Source organism: Gadus macrocephalus, chromosome 7 (genome assembly GCF_031168955.1).
Source record: "Gadus macrocephalus chromosome 7, ASM3116895v1".
NCBI classification, from domain to species: domain Eukaryota; kingdom Metazoa; phylum Chordata; class Actinopteri; order Gadiformes; family Gadidae; genus Gadus; species Gadus macrocephalus.
Genome location: NC_082388.1, coordinates 23,932,993 through 23,956,722, shown reverse-complemented (window position 1 = coordinate 23,956,722; position 23,730 = coordinate 23,932,993). Strand labels below are relative to the sequence as shown.

General features: G+C 47.7%; 2 protein-coding genes and 1 pseudogene across 5 annotated transcripts in view; 2 read left to right on the top strand and 1 right to left on the bottom strand.

Moving 5' to 3' along the window:
- Positions 1–12,917, bottom strand: part of nsd1b (nuclear receptor binding SET domain protein 1b) — a 28,743-nt gene extending 15,826 nt beyond the window's left edge. Inside the window, exons 1-14 of one of the 4 annotated variants that reach the window (XM_060055996.1) lie at positions 11,070–12,001; positions 9,794–10,754; positions 8,238–8,379; positions 7,735–7,907; positions 5,355–7,466; positions 4,544–5,261; positions 4,083–4,195; positions 3,461–3,713; positions 3,199–3,299; positions 2,880–2,925; positions 2,478–2,761; positions 2,020–2,166; positions 1,494–1,617; positions 183–383 (exon numbers count right to left, since the gene is read on the bottom strand). In XM_060055996.1, coding sequence (XP_059911979.1) covers positions 183–383; positions 1,494–1,617; positions 2,020–2,166; positions 2,478–2,761; positions 2,880–2,925; positions 3,199–3,299; positions 3,461–3,713; positions 4,083–4,195; positions 4,544–5,261; positions 5,355–7,466; positions 7,735–7,907; positions 8,238–8,379; positions 9,794–10,723 — 5,344 coding nt within the window. In that variant the 5' untranslated portion in view covers positions 10,724–10,754; positions 11,070–12,001. Of the gene's footprint in view, positions 1–182; positions 384–1,493; positions 1,618–2,019; positions 2,167–2,477; positions 2,762–2,879; positions 2,926–3,198; positions 3,300–3,460; positions 3,714–4,082; positions 4,196–4,543; positions 7,467–7,734; positions 7,908–8,237; positions 8,380–9,793; positions 10,755–11,069; positions 12,002–12,262 lie in introns of those variants that run through there. The other 3 variants (XM_060055995.1, XM_060055993.1, XM_060055994.1) reach the window with 3 other exon arrangements.
- Positions 12,918–17,335: 4,418 nt separating this feature from the next.
- Positions 17,336–19,066, top strand: LOC132461014 (E3 ubiquitin-protein ligase TRIM35-like). Its single transcript, XM_060056052.1, is given in 3 exon segments — positions 17,336–17,986; positions 17,989–18,330; positions 18,333–19,066. Coding segments are annotated over 3 exon segments (1,353 nt in total). The 5' UTR covers positions 17,336–17,559; the 3' UTR covers positions 18,917–19,066.
- A 2,148-nt stretch (positions 19,067–21,214) lies between these two features.
- Positions 21,215–22,771, top strand: LOC132461013 (E3 ubiquitin-protein ligase TRIM35-like; annotated as a pseudogene).
- The last annotated feature ends 959 nt before the right edge of the window (positions 22,772–23,730 follow it).

Here is a 23,730-nt window from a genome sequence, read left to right as displayed (position 1 = left end):
AGAAAGAAAGAAAGAAAGAAAGAAAGAAAGAAAGAAAGAAAGAAAGAAAGAAAGAAAGAAAGAAAACTTATGAAGAACAATAGTTGAGCGCTGCGTGCAGCACTCACCTAAATAAGCAGAGCCCTCCCGTCACGGGTCCGGGAGGGCCCCCGGGGGGGGGGGGGGGGGGGGGGGGAACGTACCTTTGGAGCCGGCCGGGTTGCCGGGGTTGGCCAGGAAGCAGGTCAGGCAGACGTGGAGCGAGCAGCGGAAGCCCCGGTTGACGGGCGCCGTGGGCGCGTGGCCGGCGGCGCACTCGCCGTGGTAGAACTTGCCGCACACGGGGATCATGCAGCGTCGCGTCTCCTCGCCGCGCTTCCGGCACACGAAGCAGGTGTGGAGCCCTGCGACAGAGGGGTGGAAACCCCCCTCGCGTTAGAGCCGAGGCAGGGGACGGCTGGGTTCCGACAACATCGATAACTTTCACTTTTCTTTTGTACGATTTTTGCATTTTTATTGAGCGAGATGGACAGGAATAGACTGGTATGGGAGAGAGAGGGGAGAACACGCAGAAAAGGACCAAGGGCATAATTCTAACCCGGGTCGCTGCGATCAGGACTGAGCCTTAATGGTACACGCTCTAACCAGTGAGCGCGTAAAGGGGAGGCGTTGAAAGGTAAAGCCCCCCCTTTACCTTTCACTTTTTGACTAAAGGCTCCTACCTACTTGGCGACCAACCCGTGGTATTAAGGGTGTGAGGGGGCTGAATGGGGCTGAAGTGGGATATGATTGTCTTGCAGTGTGGTGGTGGTGGGGGGGGGGGGGGGCGTTGCATGGATGACTCCGATATCTGGATTAAAACGCTCAGACGTAAAGCCGTGACTTGGCTTAAACTGCTGCTCGACTTCTACCGGAGCAACAAATCCTTCTGTCTAACCTGCGAAAACGCTGGCTTGAGGCGTTTTCGCAGACATTAACAGCGCCGTTCATTAGACAGGAGTCGATAAATTCAGCAGCTATTAGACAAATATTCCCTCGCGGACCTCATTGGTGTCTATGCGATTGGACGCGTTCCCGCAAGATTTGGCATGTTTTCAGAGAAGGTTCGGATAATCAGACAGTAGTCTTCCTGTGTAGAACCCTGCATGGTCCCAGTCCCCTAGTATGGACCACAGACCCAATCGAAGGCAAGACTGATCTGGAAGACATATAGTCATATATAGATGCATAAGTCGTACAAAAGTTTCCTCTGGGGCAGCAGCCATAAGGTACAATAATAGAATAGAATAGAAATACCCATCACTCTATCAATACAACTACATTGCTATTATCGAATACAAAAGTGAAGTTTGGTATGTTCCATTCCAAAACTCATTCAATCATTTGTTTTGATCATAATTATGTCGTAAAAACCTAATGCATTCAAGTACACATTCAAGCCAAGCACACGGCTATTGTGCCTAGCTGTCCTCATCAGCAAAGCTGCCACCTACATGCATACAGTAACTCCGTACCTGATTTGCACTCTGGGCAGATGAACTTCCCCTTGGGGGCCTGGGCCAGCGAGATGCAGGCCAGGTGAAAGGCCCCGCAGCACTGGCCCTCGCAGAGCAGCAGCTCCCCAGACTTCTCACACACCTGCAACACAACCGCAGGTTCAAGACCGGGGACATCGTCCATTCGGTCTACGGCACACGTGGTCCGAGGTGGTACCAGCGGAACCAGCCGGTCCCTGCCGACCTACATCTCACAGAGCAAGGTACCGTGCATCCATGGTCGTCGTTGTTTCATGTTTCCCGTCAGTGCTGCGACGGCACTTTGACGTTAGTGTGTGATTACTCCTCAATGTCAAATGTCACCGGAGCGCGACAACGGCACGGGCAATGTTTTGCAGGGCTTCTGCTGGAAACCACTGCTTTACATCTTCAATGGGACACGCATCGTCTCCGTGCCTTAAAGCGGACCGCTGTCCTTTGTTGGTGGTCTTTGTTTTGCTGAGAAGGTGTCGGTTGAGGTCCCTCAGGTCCCTCAGGGACTCACCTGACATATGTTCTCCTTCATGGAGGCGGGGCCTCCTCGCTCTCCGATGAGCTTCCTGGTGGGGAACAGGTGCTCGTCACACAGCAGAGAGTCCTCCTTACAGGAGGGATTGCTGCCGTCCGGACAGGGCTCCTCCCCCTGAACACCCTGCCATGGGAAACACGGACGATTAAGCCCCCATTGGGACTATTTTGGACAGGATATACAGTATGGAGGACATTGGAACATTGGTTGCAGTTAGATACCACTGCACTAGCCAACAAAACTGCCCGGTTGTTCAGTGACATGGAAATGCTGACATACACCTGACGCAGTTCCGTACTAGTCTAGTTGGCCTGCCGTATGCGATACAGCGTCCGAACCGTGGCTTGTTTGCCGTGCGAATATAAGATGAAGCAACGCCGACGTAAAACACGAGGCACCGTTACCAAAGCTGCGTCACAAACAAAACGGCTGACCTCGAAGCCGAGGCAGTCCTTTCCACCATCGTCTTCATCCTCGTGTGTGTGGGGGCCGTCCGGCTGGGGGGTGGGGGTGGGGAGGGCGCAGTCGGACGCCTCCTCTGGCGTCGGAGACGACGGGCTGGCGACAGGGGGTGGAGCGGTGACCGCGGGAGGGGTCGGAGAAGGAGCGGCGGGCTGGCGACAGGGGGCCTTGGCGGTCAGCGGTGCGGGGTCACTCCTGACGTCGCCGGACATCACTGACTGACGCTCGTCACACTCTGATGAGGGCCCCCCGCAGTCTGGGAGGAACAACACCGTTGTGTTAGGAGAGTTGGCTCAGCATAAGGGTAGGTGCATATGTTGAGGATGGTTTAGTCCACATGTTGCGGATAATACATTTGAACATGATTGAGTTACCAGAAGGAGCCGGAGGACTTGGTGGGATATGCCTCAAAGACTTGACCTGCAATGAAACACACATCGATACACAACACATGGCTTCAATCAGAACCAGCTGTTCCTGCTCCGACAAAACATATTTCTAGTGAGTGAGTGAGTGAGTGAGTGAGTAAGTGCACAGTTCAGAACGATAATATTTTGCAATGTTTTTGCAGCACACAAATTTGTTGCGTTGGTGGGTCTAATTAACAACAACAGTTGTTTGACTCAAGTTGCCCAAAGAATAATGAGTTGAGTAAACCCCAACCACCACCACCACCCCAACCCCAACAAACACCTTCTTTTTGGGGCCGATTGAAGCCTCAGCTTCGAGGCAGTATTGTAGAATCCTCTGAGTAGGTTTCCTCTTCCTCTTGCTCTTCAATAGTGAAACACTACCTGAGAACAGAATGAATACGTTTTCCACAGAGAAGTCTCAATAGCGCTCTTTGAGTTGTTAAAGTGAACTTCACGATTTAAGAGTAGAATCACCCACTGTATTTGACAGCATACTTTAAAAGTTTGAACACGGTAACCTAGACAAAACCCCTTCAACCCACCTTCCTCTGTGATGGAGCCGTCGGCCGCCTGGGCAGTGTCAGCGTCAGGGGGAGGGGTTAGGGTATCAATGGAAAGCACTGGGGCCTCTTGAGACGGTGAGACTTCAGGCACGAGAACTTCTCGCTGTGTGGGCGGAGTCTCCTCAGGGGGCGGAGTCTGGACTTCAGGAAGTATTGCCTGCGACGCGCCGCCAATCCCGCCGTCGTCCAATAGCGCCGGTGGCTCAGATTGGCTACTGATGTGCGGAGGGCTCTGCAACAAAAGAAAAAAGAACTTTTAATGCATTTTATAAATCGCAATGTGTAGTATTTAAACAAGCGTGTTCCTTGACATATCCTGGACCTATCTGTGGTCAATGCTGATCGACTGTGATGTATCTGTCATCAATAAAACCAAATTCTATAACTAATATATTCTACATATAAGAAGTTCTGGCCAGCCCAAACCAGTTAGACTGGACAGAGCACTGGTAGATAGTCTCCCACCTACTCACTGGGAGGGGCTTGTTACATATTGCTCCTTTAATGGCACACTGTACACACAGAAAGCTGGCTGGGCGTGGCATTACATAAGCAGCTACTGATGGCTATTTTAGATCAATACAGCTGAGCAATGGATTACCTTTCCCCCTGGCTGGGGCGGCTTTTTGGTCTTCTTCCTCGTGGAGAAGATCTGATCGTAATCCTCGTTCCATTCGATGAGCCTTTTGCTTGGTTTTCGGATCCGTTTTTGCACTGAGGACAAGACAAGACAAGCAGGAGAAGTCAAGTGTAATTGTTCTGAGCAGTGTTCCTGCTTCATGAATAGCTCATTTTTGGACGTCGCATTTGATCTCAATTCTTTACAGGCCATCATTTGAAACTAAACTTGCAACAGCAAGGTCAATGAATATCAGCCGTCAAGGTATTACTGGCACTCAATCTAAAATCCTGAACATGGGATGTATTCATTCGTAAACGCCGGACAAATGAGCTGATTATTTGGCCTTATCGAAGCTGCAGTCTAAAGTGACATTTGTTGACAGGTTAAAACCTCGTACAAAATCGTAGCTCCAAAAAATCATTGTTCAGGTAAGTCCTTACCTTTGGAAGTCTCCTGGCCTCCTCCACTGCCGCCCCACGAGTTATTGTTCAGCGTTGCGCCCTCCACATGGAGATCCTCAGGGGGCTGCAAACTAGTCTTTGGTGGGGAGAACCGGGCAGCGTCCAACACCCTCTCTTCCAAAGGCACAGTGGTCCGACTCTCCCCCTCCTTCGCTGCTCCACACCCCTCTTCCACCACGACGCCGCCACCCTTCCCTCCCTCCGTCGGGACGTGTCCGTCCCCGCTACGCGAGTCACCCCCGGACGAGAGCTCCCGCCCGGGGAACCCAGGGCCCGAGCTCGCCGGACTACAAGGAGCCGGAGCTTTCTTCCTCCGCGCAGAGTTGACGGTTCTCTTCCTCCCGCCGCCGGAGCCTTTGGAGGGCTGGCCGGGTCTCCTCCCGTGCGTCACACCGTCCTTCTGCGAGGTCTTGGCTTCGTTTGCGACGAGCACAGCTCCGCAGGCACTGGTCGTTCCTCGATGAGGATCCTCTCCGGACGTCCCGGGGATCACCGAGGGCTCCTGCTTCACGTGGGAGCTCGCAGGGCCGATGTCCAGCTCCAGCGGGACCCCGTCCCGGTCCCTGGTGTCGTGCAAATCTTTCAGCAGCATGAGAAAAGTACTGAACTTATAGTTTGTGTCGGGTTTGAACGAAACCGGCTTACCGTCGCTCTCGTTGGTCACTGACTGTAAGGACACCTCCTTTATGTTTTTAATCTGATCCAGGAAGGAAAAGGACGCTTTAGTTGAAGAGGAGGAAGAGGAGGAGGAGGATGTGTCAGAGGAACAGTTTTCCTTCTTTGTTTTTACCTTCGCGGTCAGGGGGATGAAGTCCATGGGCGGAGTGGGGGACACGGGGACGTCTTCATCCTCACTCTTGACCTCAACTTGCACGTCATTTGGGTCGGAAAAGCTCTCGCAGGACGAGAGAGCGCTGCAGCTGGAGGAAGGCCCGCTCCGAGGCCTCGTCTTCGTGGACCTCTGCTTTGTGGAGACGCCTTGCTTGGTCCCTGTTAAGGCCGAGGAATTGTCTGAACTTCTCCTTTCGTTGCCATCCGTTTTTTTACGCTGCTCTGAACTCTTCTTCCAATCGAGTTCCTGCAGAGCTTTTTCCCGCTTTAGTCGTTCCGTTTCCTGCAGCGCTTTCAGAGCTCTGGTCATCAGGCGGTTGCTGGCCGGCAGGTGCGCGGGCTGCTCATCGATCGTGTTCGGTGATTCGTTTGGACTCTCTTTGGATTCATCTTGAAGTGACAGTGGTTCTTCTGGAGGTTTGCTTACATCCATCGAACATGGTTCTGGTGCTGCAGGAGATGCTTGCACAACTTCGGTAGACGATTCCGCTTGCTGTGGAGAAGGCTGGGATGTCATGCCATTGAGTCCATGAACGGCATTCATTTTTTTAAGTTCTGCGATGTTTAACTGGTCAGTGGTTTTGCTTGTTGTACTTTTTGTATTGATCATGGACATCCATTTTACTTCCGGGCCTTTTGATTGATTAGTCTTACTTGATAATTGCAAACTGCTCTCTTGAGACCATCGCGTTTTGTGAAAAGGTTTGACAGTCCCACCCATGCTAGCCAAATTATTAACCGATATGCTTTTGGATTCTACACCGGGAATTTCCTTTAAGGACTCCTTTGACCCTAATTTAAAAATTGAATCGCTACTTTCTAATGGCTGCTGGGGGCCTTTATCACTGAAATCATTTTGTGCCGGATTGACCAACTGAATCGCACTAGAGGTTGAAACATTTTGCTCCTCTAAGCTTGGCGACTGAACTAAAGGACTTTCCGATAAATCCATAACTTTCGACTTATTATTTTCTACAGTATGCGTTTGTTTAGCTAATTTGCCGATTGTATGGGCCCTTTTACTGCCAATGCTTTCAGATTTTTCTGAATAGTCAGTAGTTTCATTAGAGGACGGTCTATGTTCAGCCTCGGAATGGTCTGGTGGGTCTTTGAGACAGTCCTTTATGTTGCTGACTGGGATACATTTTTTAGAGGTAAGGTGATCCAACGGCTTAGTGGTGCACACACCATCAAGCTTGGTCCTTTGAGAATGGGCAGCCGATTTCTTTTTTTGTTTGTCCTTCCATTGATTTGTGAGCTTTTCGGTTATAATACAATTATCACTCAGACTTTTGGAAGGGATCAATTCTACAGGCTTATTTGAAGGCCCTGACTGGTCCGAAGGCATTCCAGTTTCTGCACACAGGCTGGTCTTATTTTTGTCTTGTAACGATTGCTGGGAAACTGCCACTCCAGTCGCAGTGTGGTTGACACCGTTGACGTGAGTCCTTTTACTGACTACAGATTGGATCTTCTTCTTACAGGGCAGTTTACCGAAGACAGTGCGATCAGGCATGGGACTTGTAGTTTTTGGTCGTCTGTCTTTTCCAGCTTTGCTGAACCACAGGCCTCTGTGAATCTCGGGCTGTTTGGTTACTTCCTTGACAACCGAAGAAAGAGCCTGGGTAACTAAAGGCACAGACTGAACTGGTTTGGACTGGCGCTCAAGTGCTGTGGGACATAAAATCTTGGGGACAGATTCAAGGTCGGAGTAAGGGCATTCGCCGGCCACTCGATCTGACGGCTCCTGGTTACCGCGTGGGTTTCTGGAGTCGTTACTACTGGTGCAGGTCGTAGAACTTCTGGTTTTATTTTTAACAGAAGTCTTTCTTAAAATGCTTGGCTTCTTTGTTTTGCCCGGGCAGAAGTCAGATCCATCAGCCATGTGACTTGGTTTAGACGCCTCAGAAGCTGGAGCAGGAGTCGGTTGGACTGTACTTTTTGTTTCAGATGTGGAGACGTCATGAAAGGCATCGTCTCTCAGGGAGGAGGCCCTTCTGGACATTTCCTGGAAAGAAACCTCTGCTTCAGTCACACTGAACTTCCAGGCCTCCTGGTATCGCTTGGCAATCTGTAAGCACATGAAACTTATGTCAATATCAGTTGTATGTATCAAAGGTTATCACATTTCTTTTGCCAGGTAACATTTACAAGTTAACAACATCTAATCGTCAGTAAGAATCAATCAGTTTCAATAAAAAAATAATTGGACCAATAAATAATAATATAATAATGGCAAAGAGTGAACGATGAATTAAACCATATGTTCTGTGCATGGTTATAAAATGTGCATTTACAGTGCATGAATTATGTGTAAGTTATGTATAAATAGCACTCACAGAATATTTGTAGTTGTTTTCCCTTTGCCTGCCCCTCCGCCTCAATAGGGGGAGCTGTTCGAATTGAAAGCCGCCGTTGAATGAATGAGTGGCTCTTCCTTCCACCCAGGCATACTCCACTGGTTTCCCAAAGGTCCTCACGTAGTACAGTCGACAGGGACGATCACTGGGCTCTGCAACACCCACACCCACACCCACACACACACACAGAGTTAAATTCTACTGCTGGACAGACAGCAGGGATGTCAATCAGGATTCAGCCCATTGGCTGAGTTCAGAACCACTGACGGAGCCAAAAGGTCTTTTGAATATTCAAGTGTTTTCTCGCGAACCAAACCAATCCTCTGGTGAACTATTTACACATTGGCCGAACTTGAATAAATGACCAATGTGTCGATTGTATCATGTTCGGTCGATGAGCACACAGGATCAAATTGAACATTGATTTTAGATTGTTTCACTCCGCACATTTTGGCGTACGGGTCAGACCTGAGATGGCCTACCTTTGACCCTGTGATAGATTCCGTTGGTGGGGTCCACGACCACCTGAGAAGGCCACCAGGGTCTTCGGTTGAACTTGGCCCAAATAACCTCACCCTCCAAGAACTTTAAGGGGGGGACTGATTTCTTCTTTGGACTGCATGGCTGTGAGAAATGTGGGCAGGAAATCCATCGTCAATCCACCGGTAATCAGCATGAAATGGGCACTTTCCAAAAGTTCTAAATCCTAAAAAACATTGAATTTCAGTTAAGCGTTATTCATTCTAAATACATGCAAGTGCTTTAGAAAAAAAAAAGATTCCATAGCATTATTCTGCTTCATAGGATGATTTAGACAAATGTCATAATAATGGTATTTTATTCTTATTATTGTAGGATAAACATATGTTAAAACAAATCAACTACCTAGTTTACCCTGACACTGCTCACTGTCTAGGGATTATTTTTATTGGCAACAAGAATGGCAATAATAATATGATGGCTTAAATTTGCTTGCAGCCAAGAAAGCTTTCAATTTATAATCCGAAACAGTGAAAGGTCACCAAATATTTGCCAACTATGAGCAGTAAGCATCTATAAACTATTTGTTACAGAGCTGGTTTCCATTTCCTGAAAAGTGATTTGATATGTACGAAAACATTGTAGTGACATGCTAGACGCCTTTTATTGAGTCCCAGACTAGACTACTGGTTGAAATGTTTATAAAGAACAAAACATAGGATTGAAGCATACTCCATAATGGTGATTTATGCCGCTTTTCCACCGCACATGTAGCTCGACTCGACACGACTCGACACGACACGACTCGACACGGTAGCAACACGGGTGCTTTTCCACCGCAAATAGTACCTCCTGGACGTGGGCGGGGTCGGCTGCGCGAAAGGGCCGTGACGTATTTGTGTACGCGACGCAAACAACACATACGCAACCCACACATGGACAGAACCCACATAACAACAATGGAGGACATCGATCACATTACTATTATTAGCCGGCATGTTGAAGAAGTTGGAGAAGTGGAACATGTTGGCTGCGGCGCTGCTATGGATGTTACCAGCATGGTTGCCATGTCGCTCTCGTGACTTCGTCACACTCTCTGGCCAATCAGTCGCCGGCCGTCTGCCGACGTCACCTTTTAGCATCGGCTCAGCTCGCTTGGTACCTAGAGCGAGTAGGTACTAGAAAAAGCAGCCACTTCAGGTACCAGATACCATGGTACCGCGGTGGAAACGCAAAAAATGCGAGCTGAGTCGAGTCGTGTCGAGTCGTGTCGAGCTGGTACCATGCAGTGGAAAAGCGGCATTAGTAACACATACAGACAGTGTCTGTATGTGTGAACTTCCAGGATACTTCCAGGACACAGTGTCCTGGAAGTAAACAAAAGGGCATGACACACATAGTATCGCATTGTATTGTGATTGTGTATGTACTACACTCTTTGTATACTTATAGCCGTGTCTTCTAATCCTGTGTGAGATGGGCAACTTGGTGTGGCATGACACGAACATAAACATCATCCTCCTCATCATCATCATAGCAGGCCGAAACAACCACTTGCCATTGGATTCTCAACGGTGGTACTCTCAAACCCAAAGAACTCGCTGTCACTCTCCCACTCGCTCTCCGACTCCTCCCAGTACCTCCGGCGCTGGCCCGAGCGCTGGGAGCGGGTCACCACCTTGGCCGGCGGCACCGCTGGCCTCAGAGCTGCCGGGGCGCCCGTGGAACCGGCGCACGACACCCCGGGGTCGGACTCTGGGACGGCCGTCTCGTTCGACCGTCCCTGCTCCTCTGTCGTACCGGGGGAACGCCCGCGCACCTCGACCGCTTGGCCTTCGTCGAAACCGTCGTCGCCGTCGTCGTCGTCGTCGTCGTCGTCGATGTCCTGGTTGACGTCGTCGTCCTCAAACAAGGACGACTCAAAATGGAGGAGGCCGTTGGCGAAGGGGCTGTTACTGTTGAGGGAGAAGGCCGGGCTGGGCGGGCCAGAGTCGCTGGAGTCGCTCTGCTCCCGGGACGCTCGCCCGGCCACGCCGTGCTGTCCGTGAGCGAGGGGGTCATCCCCCACGCTGCCGTTCTCCCTGCTCGAACCGCCCCCCTCGACGGCATTCTCGCCGCCGCCCCTTCCTTCCCACTCCCACTCGGCGCATCCCTGCCTCTGTCCCCCCGGGACCCTCCCAGACCGGGCTGGCTGGGGTCTGCTGCTGCTGCTGGTGGCGGCGGCGGCGGCGGTGGTGGTCAGTCTCTGCAGCCGACGCAACGAGCTGTACGAGGAGGTGGAGGAGGAGGGCGGCAAAGGCGACAAGTGGGGGGAGTTGGGAGTTTTGGGGAGCCCGTAGAGCGACGGGTGCTGGAAGGAGGACCCGCTGGCTGACATGGTCAGACCGCAGCCATGACGTGAAGAGCAGCCTGGAAGAAGGGGCGGGAGACTCAGCCAGAGGTCAAAGGGCAGCTGGAATGTTGGGCCTGTCTCCAAGGCAACGCACATGGCCCTGTCATCCTGCTATCCTTGCTTCTTCCTGAAAAATAACATGTAAACAAGACACGTGTTGCGTTGGCCTACTTTCAGTTTCCCAGCACATTATACATTCAAGACGCCATCAAAACAGAACGCCTCCGACTTCATCAGGCAGTCATTATCAACAGTGAGCACATTAGTACAACTATTAATTACAATGAAAAACGTTAAAAGTTATCAAACACAATTTTAAACCGGTCTGGTTGTATGTGGTCAGTGGCCATGAAAGGGACGTTTCAACTATAACGGGTGTCGCTGCCGTGATCGCACGTTCCAGTAATGGTCGAGTGTAAACAGAGGACGGCCAGGTGGTTACCTCACGGCAGTCAACTCGCAACCCGTCTGCACAGCAACGCCGCCCGGAAGGGGGAATGGAGTCGTCCGGTGTGCATATGGCCAGTGCGTCACGTCATGCAACAACGTTACATACACACTCTGCTAACACGCCAAACCTGGCCATCGACAGCGAAGGGTTAACTCGATATGCAACGGATGAACCTAAACCCGCTCGTCTGTTATTGGGATCCAGATCAAAATGGCATGTCATGTCGGCGCCCGTCCACCAATCTTGGGCTACATGTCATCCGCCGCCGCGAACAGGACACAACATAGCACGGACATGCATGAATGACACCCGCCGAGTTCATCTGCACATACACACTGACGTGCGCGCACACACAAACACACACACCCACACACACGCTTCCCTCCGACGGACGTACGGTCATTAAACAAAATCACGGATCAGACACCGGTGACACCGATCTGCCGCGAGAATCTTACCATTCCATGAACACCCACCGCAAAAGCCACTGTTAAACAATCCATTTCTGCATTTAAATGGGATAATTCCCCATTTTTTGAAAGCGGATGCGGAGAATCCCGGCGGCAATACTACTAGGCCTGGATCCCGGTTCACGTCCACCCCCCCCTCTCTCTCTCTACTTGCGCCGTAGCCCAGTCCAGCGGCCCCTATAAAACAGCCGAAGTGTTGACCACTCCACTAACAACGACGCATGGCTGCGAGACGCGTGAGCATCACCACTACAACTTTATCACGTCCCATCCTGAAAGCACACGGCATAATCATCCTTTAATTAAATAGATAGATAGATCCTGCCGACGGACCTGCCCCTGTGAGCCCCCCGCCTGCTCCAAATTGTGACTGTGCGGACGGCCAATCGTCACCGCGGCTGCCCCCCCTCCCAATGCTTCCCGCCATAGGTTCTGGAGAGGTATTCAAACACGAAACAGAGATGACAGTCGTCGCCCCCCCCCCCCCCCACCCCCGCGCCATATGACCACATGCAGCCCTTTGGAAATGACCCGCCCCCTTGTATATTATAGCAATTATCCTCTCCTGAAATAGGCTGCTATCACCTATACTTCTGAGACGCAAAACTTGTGCCCACAAATGGCATCACCAGAGTGCGTTGCGGCCAAACTCGCGGCCTAAATGAGTTGCATTAAAACGCCCCGTATGTAAAAGCATTGAAACTTAAAAGGTACCCGGAAAACGTTTTTTTTTGTTTCCCCTTTTCTTATAATGTTGCTTGTAGAGTCTCTGCTGGTCTGTTCTCACCCGCTCCTCCAAAATGGACTCCTCCTGTCTGAACGGCAGCAGGCCACACAGTGTTAATACGTATGCTCGATCACAAGTTCACACAGCAGCGCACCACTGAGTCCCCGTGTTCTGCTCTCGTGCTCTGAAAACGTTTTGCAGGCTGTCATATAGGTAAATCATAGATTATCCACCAAGGCAATGAGATCAACGCCTTCCCCAGCGCTTGTTTTCCACCGTCTCCTTGGTTTATGAAACGCAGCGTGGGCCACGGTACTGCAGTAAACTAATGGCATTTGGTTTGAAGGAAACCAATCCGGACGTCAAACATAGAAACACATGTCTGACCCGACAAACGAATCACTTAATGCCAGTTTTCGGCTTCGGGGGAGCTGGTTGGGATTTAGATTGTCGTGTTGGCGAGGGAAATGTCAGCCATGGGGACGTGCGTTGCAGGACAGGATCCCATCTTAGCCGCGCTGCGGGGAGAGGAGACCACACAGTGGGACTCCTTCGATGTCTGAGGAACGGCTCATATTCCACCCTTTACCACTAGGCCTATCAAGTGTCATTAAAATCTTGAATTAAAAGCGATTGCCTTTATAATACTCGCTCAACACAAAAGCACACACACATGCGCACACACGTAATAATTTCCCTCGTCGAAAACGTTTCTGACTCTCATGTGACACTCTGACGTTTGTCATGTGATTTACACTCGTTTGTTTGATATATCGATTAATTCGTTCAAGTTGTCAATATCCAGAATGGAAGGAATGGCAGATTAAGCTTCTTCGCAAGTAAAAGGGTGGGCACTGGGCAGTGTTGAGAGGGGGAGAGGGACGTCGAGGCCTGCTGCAATTTGGGATCTTGTCAAACAGCGCCCCCAATGGAACAAGTAAGGACTGCGTTTTGTAACCAAATGAGGTGCGGCAAGGTGGCAGACAGGGTGTATCTGAACTAAATATTAAAACATTGAGATCCTACTTTTTTACATTCAATTTTCCAATTTATGTTCAAATTACTTTCTATTCAATGTTGGAAACCTAGCTGATATTGCCGAATATTTCCCTGGCCTGGACACGGCTGATGAGTTGGACTTCCATTTAAAGACAACGTATCTGACCCTATCTTGCAATATAACACTAAAAGGTGGCTATAATTGAACAAGTTAAGTTAATAGGCTAACTGAATCAAACAAATGTACTTGTTTCTTTTACTTGGATGTTTTCTTTGTTACGGAAGAGGATTACGGCCACATGTGATTTTTTTTGGAGTTCTGATTTTAATGTCAGAATTCTGAGATTAAAGTCATCCTAAAAGTAGTTCTGATTTTAAACTCGGAATTCTGATTCAAACTCTGAAAAAGAAATATATGGCCCTGATCCTCTTCTGTACGTATTTATTTATTATTTATTTATTTGATTAGGACATTGCACATTAATCAACATATCAGCCAGAGCATATACTCCGATATATGCCGGAGTTAGCTTAGTTCCTAATTTACATCCGTTGTCCTAAGGCAAGTCAAAAACATACAAACAACATACCAGTATACAAAATAGATAAAAAAACACTTTTACACACAAAATAGGTCCCATTCACATCAAGAGTCCATGTAGAAAAAGTAGAATGACCAAGGGTAACATATGAGAGCAGGTCTGGCTTGCTGCTAACCGCCGTTTAAGGGTCTTTTTAAAGGTGGTGTGAGTGGCACAGTCTCTAACATGAGATGGTAATATATTCCAGGACTGTGTTCCTCTGATGGACACCACCATTTTACCAAATTTGGTCTTGCAGCGTTGTATTTCGCAGTCACCTCTAGTTAGTGCTCTGGTATTTATTCTAGAGGATTTCTTCTTTATAAAGTTCTGCAATGGTGGAGGGGCTAGACGGTTCAGAACCTTAAAGATTAGACGGACATCCAAAAACAGCTGAAAACTATCAAGGTCCATGATTTTGTGCTTATTTGTAATTTTACAATAATGGTAGTATATAGGTTTTTTGTCTTGTGTTTTAAGAGTTCTCTTGAATAAAGACTTTGGTTTTAAAGTGCTCTCAGATGTATGTGACCATGTTGTGTAACAGTACGAGATGTGAGTACATATCATTGCATGCATATAAGTCTTTGCTGTCTCCATAGTCAGGAAATGTCTTATATGCTTGAAATTTGATGCATTTAATTTAATTGTGTTTTTAACTTTCTTAACATGCTGCTTAAAATTAAGGTTAGAATCGAAGATGACCCTGAGGTACTTAAAATATTCAACCACCTCAAGTCTCTCACCACCCACCAATATTTCTACAGACATCTGGTAAGCTATTGACATACAGGCTGAATAAAACAGGGCCCAATATTGAGCCCTGTGGTACTCCTGCAGAACAAGTGAGATATGAAGATAATGAATCACCAATTTGTTTTCTGTCTGACAGGTATGATTTCATCCAACATAGGGCGTTGTTTGAGAAGTTAAAATGGGTTAATTTGGCAATAAGCAAGTCATGATTAATGGTGTCAAAAGCACGCTTTAAATCTAGAAATACAGCAGCTACAAAGCCACCTTGATCCAGCAGGCTTTTTAAGTTTTCTAGGAAATAGCAAGTAGCAGTCTCTGTTGAGTGAAGTTTCCTAAATCCAAACTGCATTGGATGAAGTGTGGCATAGCCATTATTTAAGTGTTCTGTCAGTTTTGTGGTCACCCATTTCTCTGCTACTTTGGAAATTATGGGCAAGATACTTATTGGTCGATAGTTCTCAGATTTCGTCTTGTCCCCAGCCTTAAAGACTGGGGCGACCCTAGCAATCGTCCATGTTGATGGTACCGCTCCTTGTTTTATGGATAGATTTACAAGATGTGCAATTGGGTCAGCAAGAGCCTCTTTATGGGTTTTCAAAAAGTCACTAGGAAGACCAAATGTATCTCTGGGTTTTGAACTTTTTAGGGATGAGATCATTTTTATTACCTCCAGGACAGATATTTCTTCTATGCTAAACATTGGTTTGCTTGCATCGACAGGATTGTGAGGATTCTGCGAGCAGTTAAAGTGCTTTGTCAGTTCCTCAACTGAGCTAATGAAAAACCTGGTTTGACTAAAAATGTAATAGCAATAAATAAAACAAATTATTTGGATACTTTCCGCAAACAACACCTTGTGTTGATCCTGAAGGGGGTGTTGCTTTATCATAGAACTCTGAAGAATATGTCCCGCCTCCGAAGTTCCCGGTTCCCTCTGTCAAATGTATTTGGGAAATAACAAGGCGTTTTTGAGTGATCGTCCATAACAAACTCTGTAGGTGGCGAAGAAGTAAAAGCAGTGTCATGTTTTGAACTACACACTTTTTCCCTCTAGTTTCCACTGGGGTTTTGGATTGTCTGTGCTGTTGGTAGTTAACTATTATGAAGAAGCATTAGCTAAAGTGGATCTGCGCAGGCTTAGGACGTCACGACTCTCCCAGTGAAGCTTGCATGGCAACGGCAATGTTTCCTAATTTGTCTTAACAGAAAAATGGAGTTCAGTATCACCAGAGCCCGCATATTGAGGTGGAACCAACACTGCTCGTTCAAGTGTGAAATCGATCAAATCGATCTAAATCTCAATGACAGCCAACAAACTCTTATCACGGTCAAACCAAAAAGTTAAGTCGTGGAGAAGATAGGCTGAACCTCGCCAGCGATTACGTTTTATAAACCACTGTTAGTTTGTGACTGGTTGCGAGCAAGAACATGTACTCCCTCCTGCCTAACAAGTATGACGTCTGAAGTCTGCGCAGATCGTTACTAGCTCCCGGTTAGCATTAATAATCATTTACTTTAACGGCACCGACAATCCAAAACCCCAGTGGAAACGAGATGGAAAAAGTGTGCAGTTCAAAACGTGACGCAGCTTTTACTTCTTTGCCACCTACAGAGTTTGTTATGTATTAACATACAAAAACGTTATTTCCCATTTGACCGAGGGAACCGGGAGCCTCTGAGGCGGGACTTATTCTTCAGAGGTCTATTACAGACACCCTGTCGTCCAAATAAATATATTAATATGTGAACCTCAAACGTTAAGAGGTTCACATATTGCTTAATCACAATGTATGATGCTGAGAAAAATTATTACATAAATATAAATACATTTAGGAACGGAAAATTTAGTGGCCAGTTGTTAGGGGAAAGTAGAGCGAGTGGACCCAAATGCTCGACACATTTGGGTCTATTCGCTGAGACTGCTCAGTAAATGATAAGGGTCTTTACTGAATGCAACAAATAAGTAAAGGCGGGAAAGGGTGAGGGGCTTGATGGCCGGTGGGTGGTCGGACAGGCGAGGGTTCGGTAACAGGCGGATAATCGTACAGGCCAGGGTTCGGTTACAGGCGAATAGTCGGACAGGCAAGGGTTCGGTGACAGGAGGGTATCGGACAGGCGAGGGTTCAGCTTCAGCGACAGGAGTGTCTGCAGACTGATCACAGGGAGAAGAAAGTATAGCGAAAGCGACGGAACACTATAATCAACAACCTTAACACGAGGAGGGGCCAGTGACGAGGTACCAACTGTTTCCCCGATAACGATCTAGCAATGAGTGTCTGGAGAACCGGGGTAGAAATATCGGTGTGCTGATGGACCATTGCTGGCAGGTGTGTAGAGTGCGGGAGATACATGGATGATGAGACTGGCCCCCAGGGCCGCTCCCCATAGCAGAGTACGGAGAGCGAGTAGGGCCCCAAGTACCAGAAGGTTGCCCAAAAATGAAGGTTGCTAAAAAAAGAAATTCATGATAATTCTTACGTTATTACATTAAAAAATATATATCAATTATTTATGAACAGGCCCACAATTGTTTTTTCTTAATTGTTTACCCTATCACTCAATTCGGGCAAATTACCTGATTTTACCTAATATAGAAAAAGTCCCCCCGCCCCCCGATTCCCTGAAATGGTACAGCCTTCAGAGCTCTCGTCTTTTCGCATCGGAGGCGGAGCATCCTTTCTCAGCGCAGTTTTTCTAAACTAAAACTCATTCAAACATGAGTTTGACCAATTTCTGAGCAATTATTCTTAAGGCCTCAAAAAGCTTAGCAGCGGCCCTGCCCCCGCCCCCCATTAGGTGGTAGAGAAGTGGACGGCGTGACACCATTTTGTGCACGACACATGCCATATAGGCCTATAGTTTCCCAGAATCACTACTTAAAGTGAAAAGAACAGAGAGGAAGTGGGAGATAATTATATTGTTTGTTTTGGATTCACTCTGTGACTACAATGGCGTACACATCATCCCTAAATGATCATCTGTCCTGTTCTGTTTGCTGTGACATCTTTGAAGACCCGGTAATCCTATCGTGTAGTCACAGTTTCTGCAAAGGCTGTCTGCAGAGTTGGTGGACGAAGAAACAGGAACAAAAGTGTCCACTTTGCAAGAGGAGATCTTCAAAGACCGAACCACCCAGGAACACCGCTCTGAAGAACCTGTCGGAGGCCTTTCAGCGGGAGAACGTGGATCTCTGCGCTCTGCACGGTGAGAAACTCAAGCTCTTCTGTCGAGATGACCTGGAGACGGCGTGTGTCATCTGTCGACATTCAGAAAAACACGCCAAGCACCGATTCCTTCCTGTGGATGAAGCTGCCACGATCCACAAGGAAGCAATTCAGAAATTACTAAAACCACAGAAGGAGAAGTTAGAGGAGCGCACATTAATATCCAGGCCACGCACACCGAGAAACAGATTCAAAAGGAGTTTGAGAAGCTTCAACAGTTTCTCAAAGATGAAGAGAAGTCCAGGATCACTGCGCTGAGAGGCGAACAGAAGTTGAAAGGTAAGAAGATAAAGAAGGAGATTGAGGAGCTGTCGAAGCAGATAAAAACCATTTCGCACACAGTCACCGAGACGGAGCAGCAGCTGGGGGCTGGAGACATTTCCTTCCTGCAGAAGTTCAAGGCTACAAGAGAGAAAGTAGCTCAGCCCCGACCCTCGCCAGCTCTACCCAAGGGAGCGCTGTTGGACGTGGCCAAACACCTGGGCAACCTGGCCTATCCGTCTGGAAGAAGCTGGGGGAGAACGTCTCCTACTTTCCTGTGATCCTGGACCCCAACACCGCCGGCCCCGATCTCCACCTGTCTGAGGACCTGACCAGCGTGAGATGTGGAGCGAGACAGCAGCTCCCTGAGAACCCAGAGAGGCTGAAGTATGGCGTGCTGGGATCTGAGCCACTTAAATCAGGGACCTACACCTGGCAGGTAAAGGTGAGAGGCAGCGCTCAGTGGGACCTGGGCGTTAGCATGGGTCTCAACCAGCCACCAGGATCGAGGTCGTCTGAGGTGCAGATACCAGGCAGCATCCATGTTGTTAAGTGTTATAAAATAGGGTTACATAACGGTAGATACAGATCAGCGTCATCACATCATTCTGGAGGATGGGTTGATCTTCACCGAGCGAGGCAGAAGTCACCCTTTATCAGAATGGGGTGGAATACTACGAACGCTTCTGGTATAGTGTCTTTCACTGATCCTGAAGCCAACAAGAAAATACTCTCATTGGAGGTCCCATCATTGGTTGTACCATTCATCAATACCACTGATACGGTTATTTTGAAGATTTCCCCAGGGAAGGAGCTGTAACAGTGGGGCCTTGGAGTTAGGAACCATGTGAGTGTACCTGTAGGCTACTGCTCTTATTTTTTGTGTTCTAAACCATATTCTGTATTGTCCTTGGTGAATCCGTAAGCGATGATAAACAGAACAAGAATTTAATAAATACATCTAAAGACATGCCTGTTTCCTTGTCACAAGGTCAGAGACGAGTGCTGTGGATATGGTTTCCTAATTACATCAGATCAGGTTATACGTTTAGTATGTAAATGGAACAGAGGGTTATATCCTGTGTAAATGTGTGACATAATCAAAGTAATATTAGTTATTAAAACATAATATTACTTTGAGGTAATTGGCAGGCCTGATTGTCATTTTGATTTTAAAGTCCAAGTTAGGTTTGGAAGAACATTTTTCTCTCTCGGTAGTGTTGACAGGACTGAGAGAATAATAAAAAAGAAAGTTAATAGGGGACAAAGAATTTGGGTGAGCGCAAACGTGATCAAGTACATCCTACAGTGACATACAGCAGCCACTAAGGGGGAGCAAAACATTTCGTTTATGAGAGCGTGTTGTTTCGGAGTCCTCTCACCAGAGAGCTTATGACGCATTTCCATCGGAGGGTGCGGGTCGGTTCACACGGGGGCGCTGTTGCACATTTTCTGCAACATAAAAGAGTTTGAAGCGCAGACATAAAGGCATGAAGTCCAAAAAACGGTGTAGGCTACATTATAACAAAAACATAAATCAAACATAAGATCTCCCCCCACTGGTGGGTCTTCCTTTCTTGATACAAACGTTAATTCTAAACAGCATTTCACAGCCTGTAATAGGAAATGCTCAAAGGTAAATCAAAGTAATTAAACACTGACTAGCTTTTTATGGGGAAAGAAGCAACGTTGATGGACAGTACTAAACGCCCTATCCATTGTATGGATCTGTTAAGTGCTCATCAAATCAATTAATTAAGCACATTTAATAACAAGGTGAGGGGGTGGAGGGAGTTCCTATGTTTTATGAATGCTTTTGTTATGCACACTACGTGACATACAGCGGCCATTAAGGGGCAGCAAACCATTTGCGATGAGAGCGGTGTGGGCTTGGAGTTTGCTCACCAGAGAGCGACCTGACCTTTCTCTTTGTTGGATTAATATGCTCAGTTCTGTGAAGTCGTCTTAAAGTTAAAACCAAATCTCAAAATCATTCTAGGTCGCCCACCTCCAAGTACTATGGACTGGTCTAATTTGAAACATGCTTGAGCACACACAGGCTACCGTCTACTTATCACTTTGTTCGTTTTGTTGGGATCTTTGATCTTTTTTTTTTTTCTATGATTGAAAAAGAAGACAAATATAAGGGCCTAATGCAAGATTTGCTCTCAGTTTGGTATAATTTGGTATAGCCTAGTGTTTAATGTTGCCTTGAGTTGAACCAGAAGTTGAAGCCGTTGAGTTGAACCCGTGGAACAGGTTGAACCTGTTGCTTTTAGCCAATAAGCACTTGTAGCACACTTATGGTTGGATTAATCTGATGTTGGGATGACTTTACGTGGCATTTATTTTCGTCGGCCTGCAACACATTAAACATACGGTCGGATAACCACACTTCCTCACATGCAGCTCTCTAGCTAACTTTCTCAACAGTCACGCTTTCCTCAGGACCACTAATAATGGCGCGTTTCCACTGCAGGGTGCGGTACGGTACGGTTCGGTTCGCAAAGGTGCGGTACGGATTGCGTTTCCAGCGCCAAAAGTGTCCGTGACCCGGACTGAGCCGTACTCGTTTTGCCCTCGTCTTCAGTACTCCTCCGTTGGGGTACTGAGACGCCTGAAAGGGTGCCGGAAAATTCTAGCTACACACCCCCTCCGTTGATTGGTCGACAGAATCGTCACTTCCGGGCGACGTGGGGATAAAAACAATCAAACAGTAGCCTCGAGGTATTATTCTTTACAATGAACATGTCGCGTAAAACGCTTGCTTGGGCGAACAAGGAGGTCGAGACGTTCCTCTGCATTCTTGGGGAGGAAGACGTGCAGAGGGAGCTCTTGGTTTAATGTGTCACGTTCAACTTTTCCATTGTTTTTATTGAGCAGGCTACACTGTGTCGCGCTGCTATGATGTCACAATGTTTACGTAGCTGCCGCGGCGATCGACATCCGGCCTACCATAAAGGGTACTGTCGGCGGTGGAAACGCGACCTCGGAACTGAGCTGGGCTATACCGTCGCCCCCTCCCTACCGGACTGAGGCGAACCGAACCGTACCGCACCCTGCAGTGGAAACGCATACTTTGAAAGTGAAAAAAAAAAGTGAGATAACGAGCGAACGCCAGGCCTCATATAGCTGTCTGACCAGTTGGTTTGGATTCACTCTGTGACTACAATGGCGTACACATCATCCCTCTTTGATGATCTCACCTGTTCTGTTTGCTGTGACATCTTTAAAGACCCTGTTATCCTATCGTGTAGTCACAGTTTCTGCAAAGGCTGTCTACAGACATGGTGGACAGAAAAACAGGAACAGCAGTGTCCACTTTGCAAGAGGAGATCTTCAAAGACCGAACCACCCAGGAACATCGCTCTGAAGAACCTGTCGGAGGCCTTCCAGCGGGAGAATGCGGATCTCTGCCCTCTGCACGGTGAGAAACTCAAGCTCTTCTGTCTCAATGACCTGGAGACGGCGTGTCTCATCTGTCGAGATTCTGAAAAACACGCTTGCCACCGATTCCTTCCTGTGGATGAAGCTGCCGCGAGCCACAGGGAAGACATTGAGAAATGACTAAAAACACAGAAGGAGAAGTTAGAGCACTTTGTTGAGGTCAAGAGAAAGTGTGAGCACATAGCAGCGCACATTAATATCCAGGCCGCGCACACCGAGAGACAGATTCAAAAGGAGTTTGAGAAGCTTCACCAGTATCTCAAAGATGAAGAGAAGTCCAGGATCACTGCGCTGAGAGGCGAAGAGGAGTTTAAAGTTCAGAAGATGGAGAAGGAGATTGAGGAGCTGTCAACCTTTTCGCACACAGTCACAGAGACGGAGCAGCGACATTTCCTTCCTGAAGAAGTTCAAGGCTACAAGAGAGAAAGTAGCTCAGCCCCGACCCTCGCCAGCTCTACCCAAGGGAGCGCTGCTGGACGTGGCCAAACACCTGGGCAACCTGGCCTACGCAGTCTGGAAGAAGCTGGAGGAGAACGTCTCCTACTCTCCTGTGATCCTGGACCCCAACACCGCCGGCCCCGATCTCCACCTGTCTGAGGACCTGACCAGCGTGAGATGTGGAGCGAGACAGCAGCTCCCTGAGAACCCAGAGAGGCTGAAGTATGGCGTGCTGGGATCTGAGCCACTTAAATCAGGGACCTACACCTGGCAGGTAAAGGTGGGAGGCAGCGCTCAGTGGGACCTGGGCGTTAGCATGGGTCTCAACCAGCCACCAGGATCGAGGTCGTCTGAGGTGCAGATACCAGGCAGCATCCATGTTGTTAAGTGTTATAAAATGGGGTTACATAACGGTAGATACAGATCAGCGTCATCACATCATTCTGGAGGATGGGTTGATCTTCACCGAGCGAGGCAGAAGTCACCCTTTATCAGAATGAGGTGGAATACTACGAACGCTTCTGGTATAGTGTCTTTCACTGATCCTGAAGCCAACAAGAAAATACTCTCATGGGAGGTCCCATCATTGGTTGTACCATTCATCAATACCACTGATACGGTTCCTTTGAAGATTTCCCCATGGAAGGAGCTGTAACAGTGGGGCCTGGGAGTTAGGAACCATGTGAGTGTGCCTGTAGGCTACTGCTCTTTATTTTTGTGTTCTAAACCATATTCTGTATTGTCCTTGGTGAATCCGTAAGCGATGATAAACAGAACAAGAATTTAATAAATACATCTAAAGCCTGTTTCCTTGTCACAAGGTCAGAGACGAGTGCTGTGGATATGGTTTCCTAATTACATCAGATCAGGTTATACGTTTAATATGTATAACTTTGAATTATAACTAAATGGAACAGAGGGTTATATCCTGTGTAAATGTGTGACATAATCAAAGTAATATTAGATATTAAAACATAAGATTACTTTGAGGTAATTGGCAGGCCTGATTGTCATTCTGAAGTCAAAGTTAGATTTCTTTGAATTTTTCACTTTTCGTTGCTGTTGACCGGACTGAGAGAAAAAATAATTAATAGGGGACAAAGAATTAGGTTGAGTTTGCAAATGTGATCAAGTACATCCTAAAGTGACATACATCGGCCACGAAGGCGCAGCAAAACCTTTGTGATGAGAGTGTGTTGTTTCGGAGTCCTCTCACCAGAGAGCTTATGGCGCTGTCACACTAAATTTGTACCGGGGGCGAAATTTGTACCGGGCGCGTCATCCATACGTAATCCACTCCAAATCTGCCTGGCAACAGATGATCAACGCAACTGACGATCGCGTCGAATGACGTGAACATTCGCGAACCTTCTATCTAGCGATCCGTTATCTGTATTGTGCTATTTCGTCCTTGACCTGCTTTTAAACTCAGTTTACTTGCTAAATTTGATTAAACAATTAAATACAATACAAATATAAAGTAAAAACAAGTGTTATCTGTAATGTTATCAACATCAGTTATTTGACCGTCACACGGAGCATGCGCAGTTGGATTGGCGCGCTGCATGTTGATGTCTGTTCCAAGATACATCGTGTGTTTATTAAGGAACCCAACAAAACATTACATTATCTAGCGATCCGTTAACTGTATTATGTTATTTCGTCTTTGGCAACATGAGCGCGAATGTTTCTTGAAACCTTCCCGGCAACGGACGACGCGATCATCTGTTGCAGGGCAGGTTTGTAATG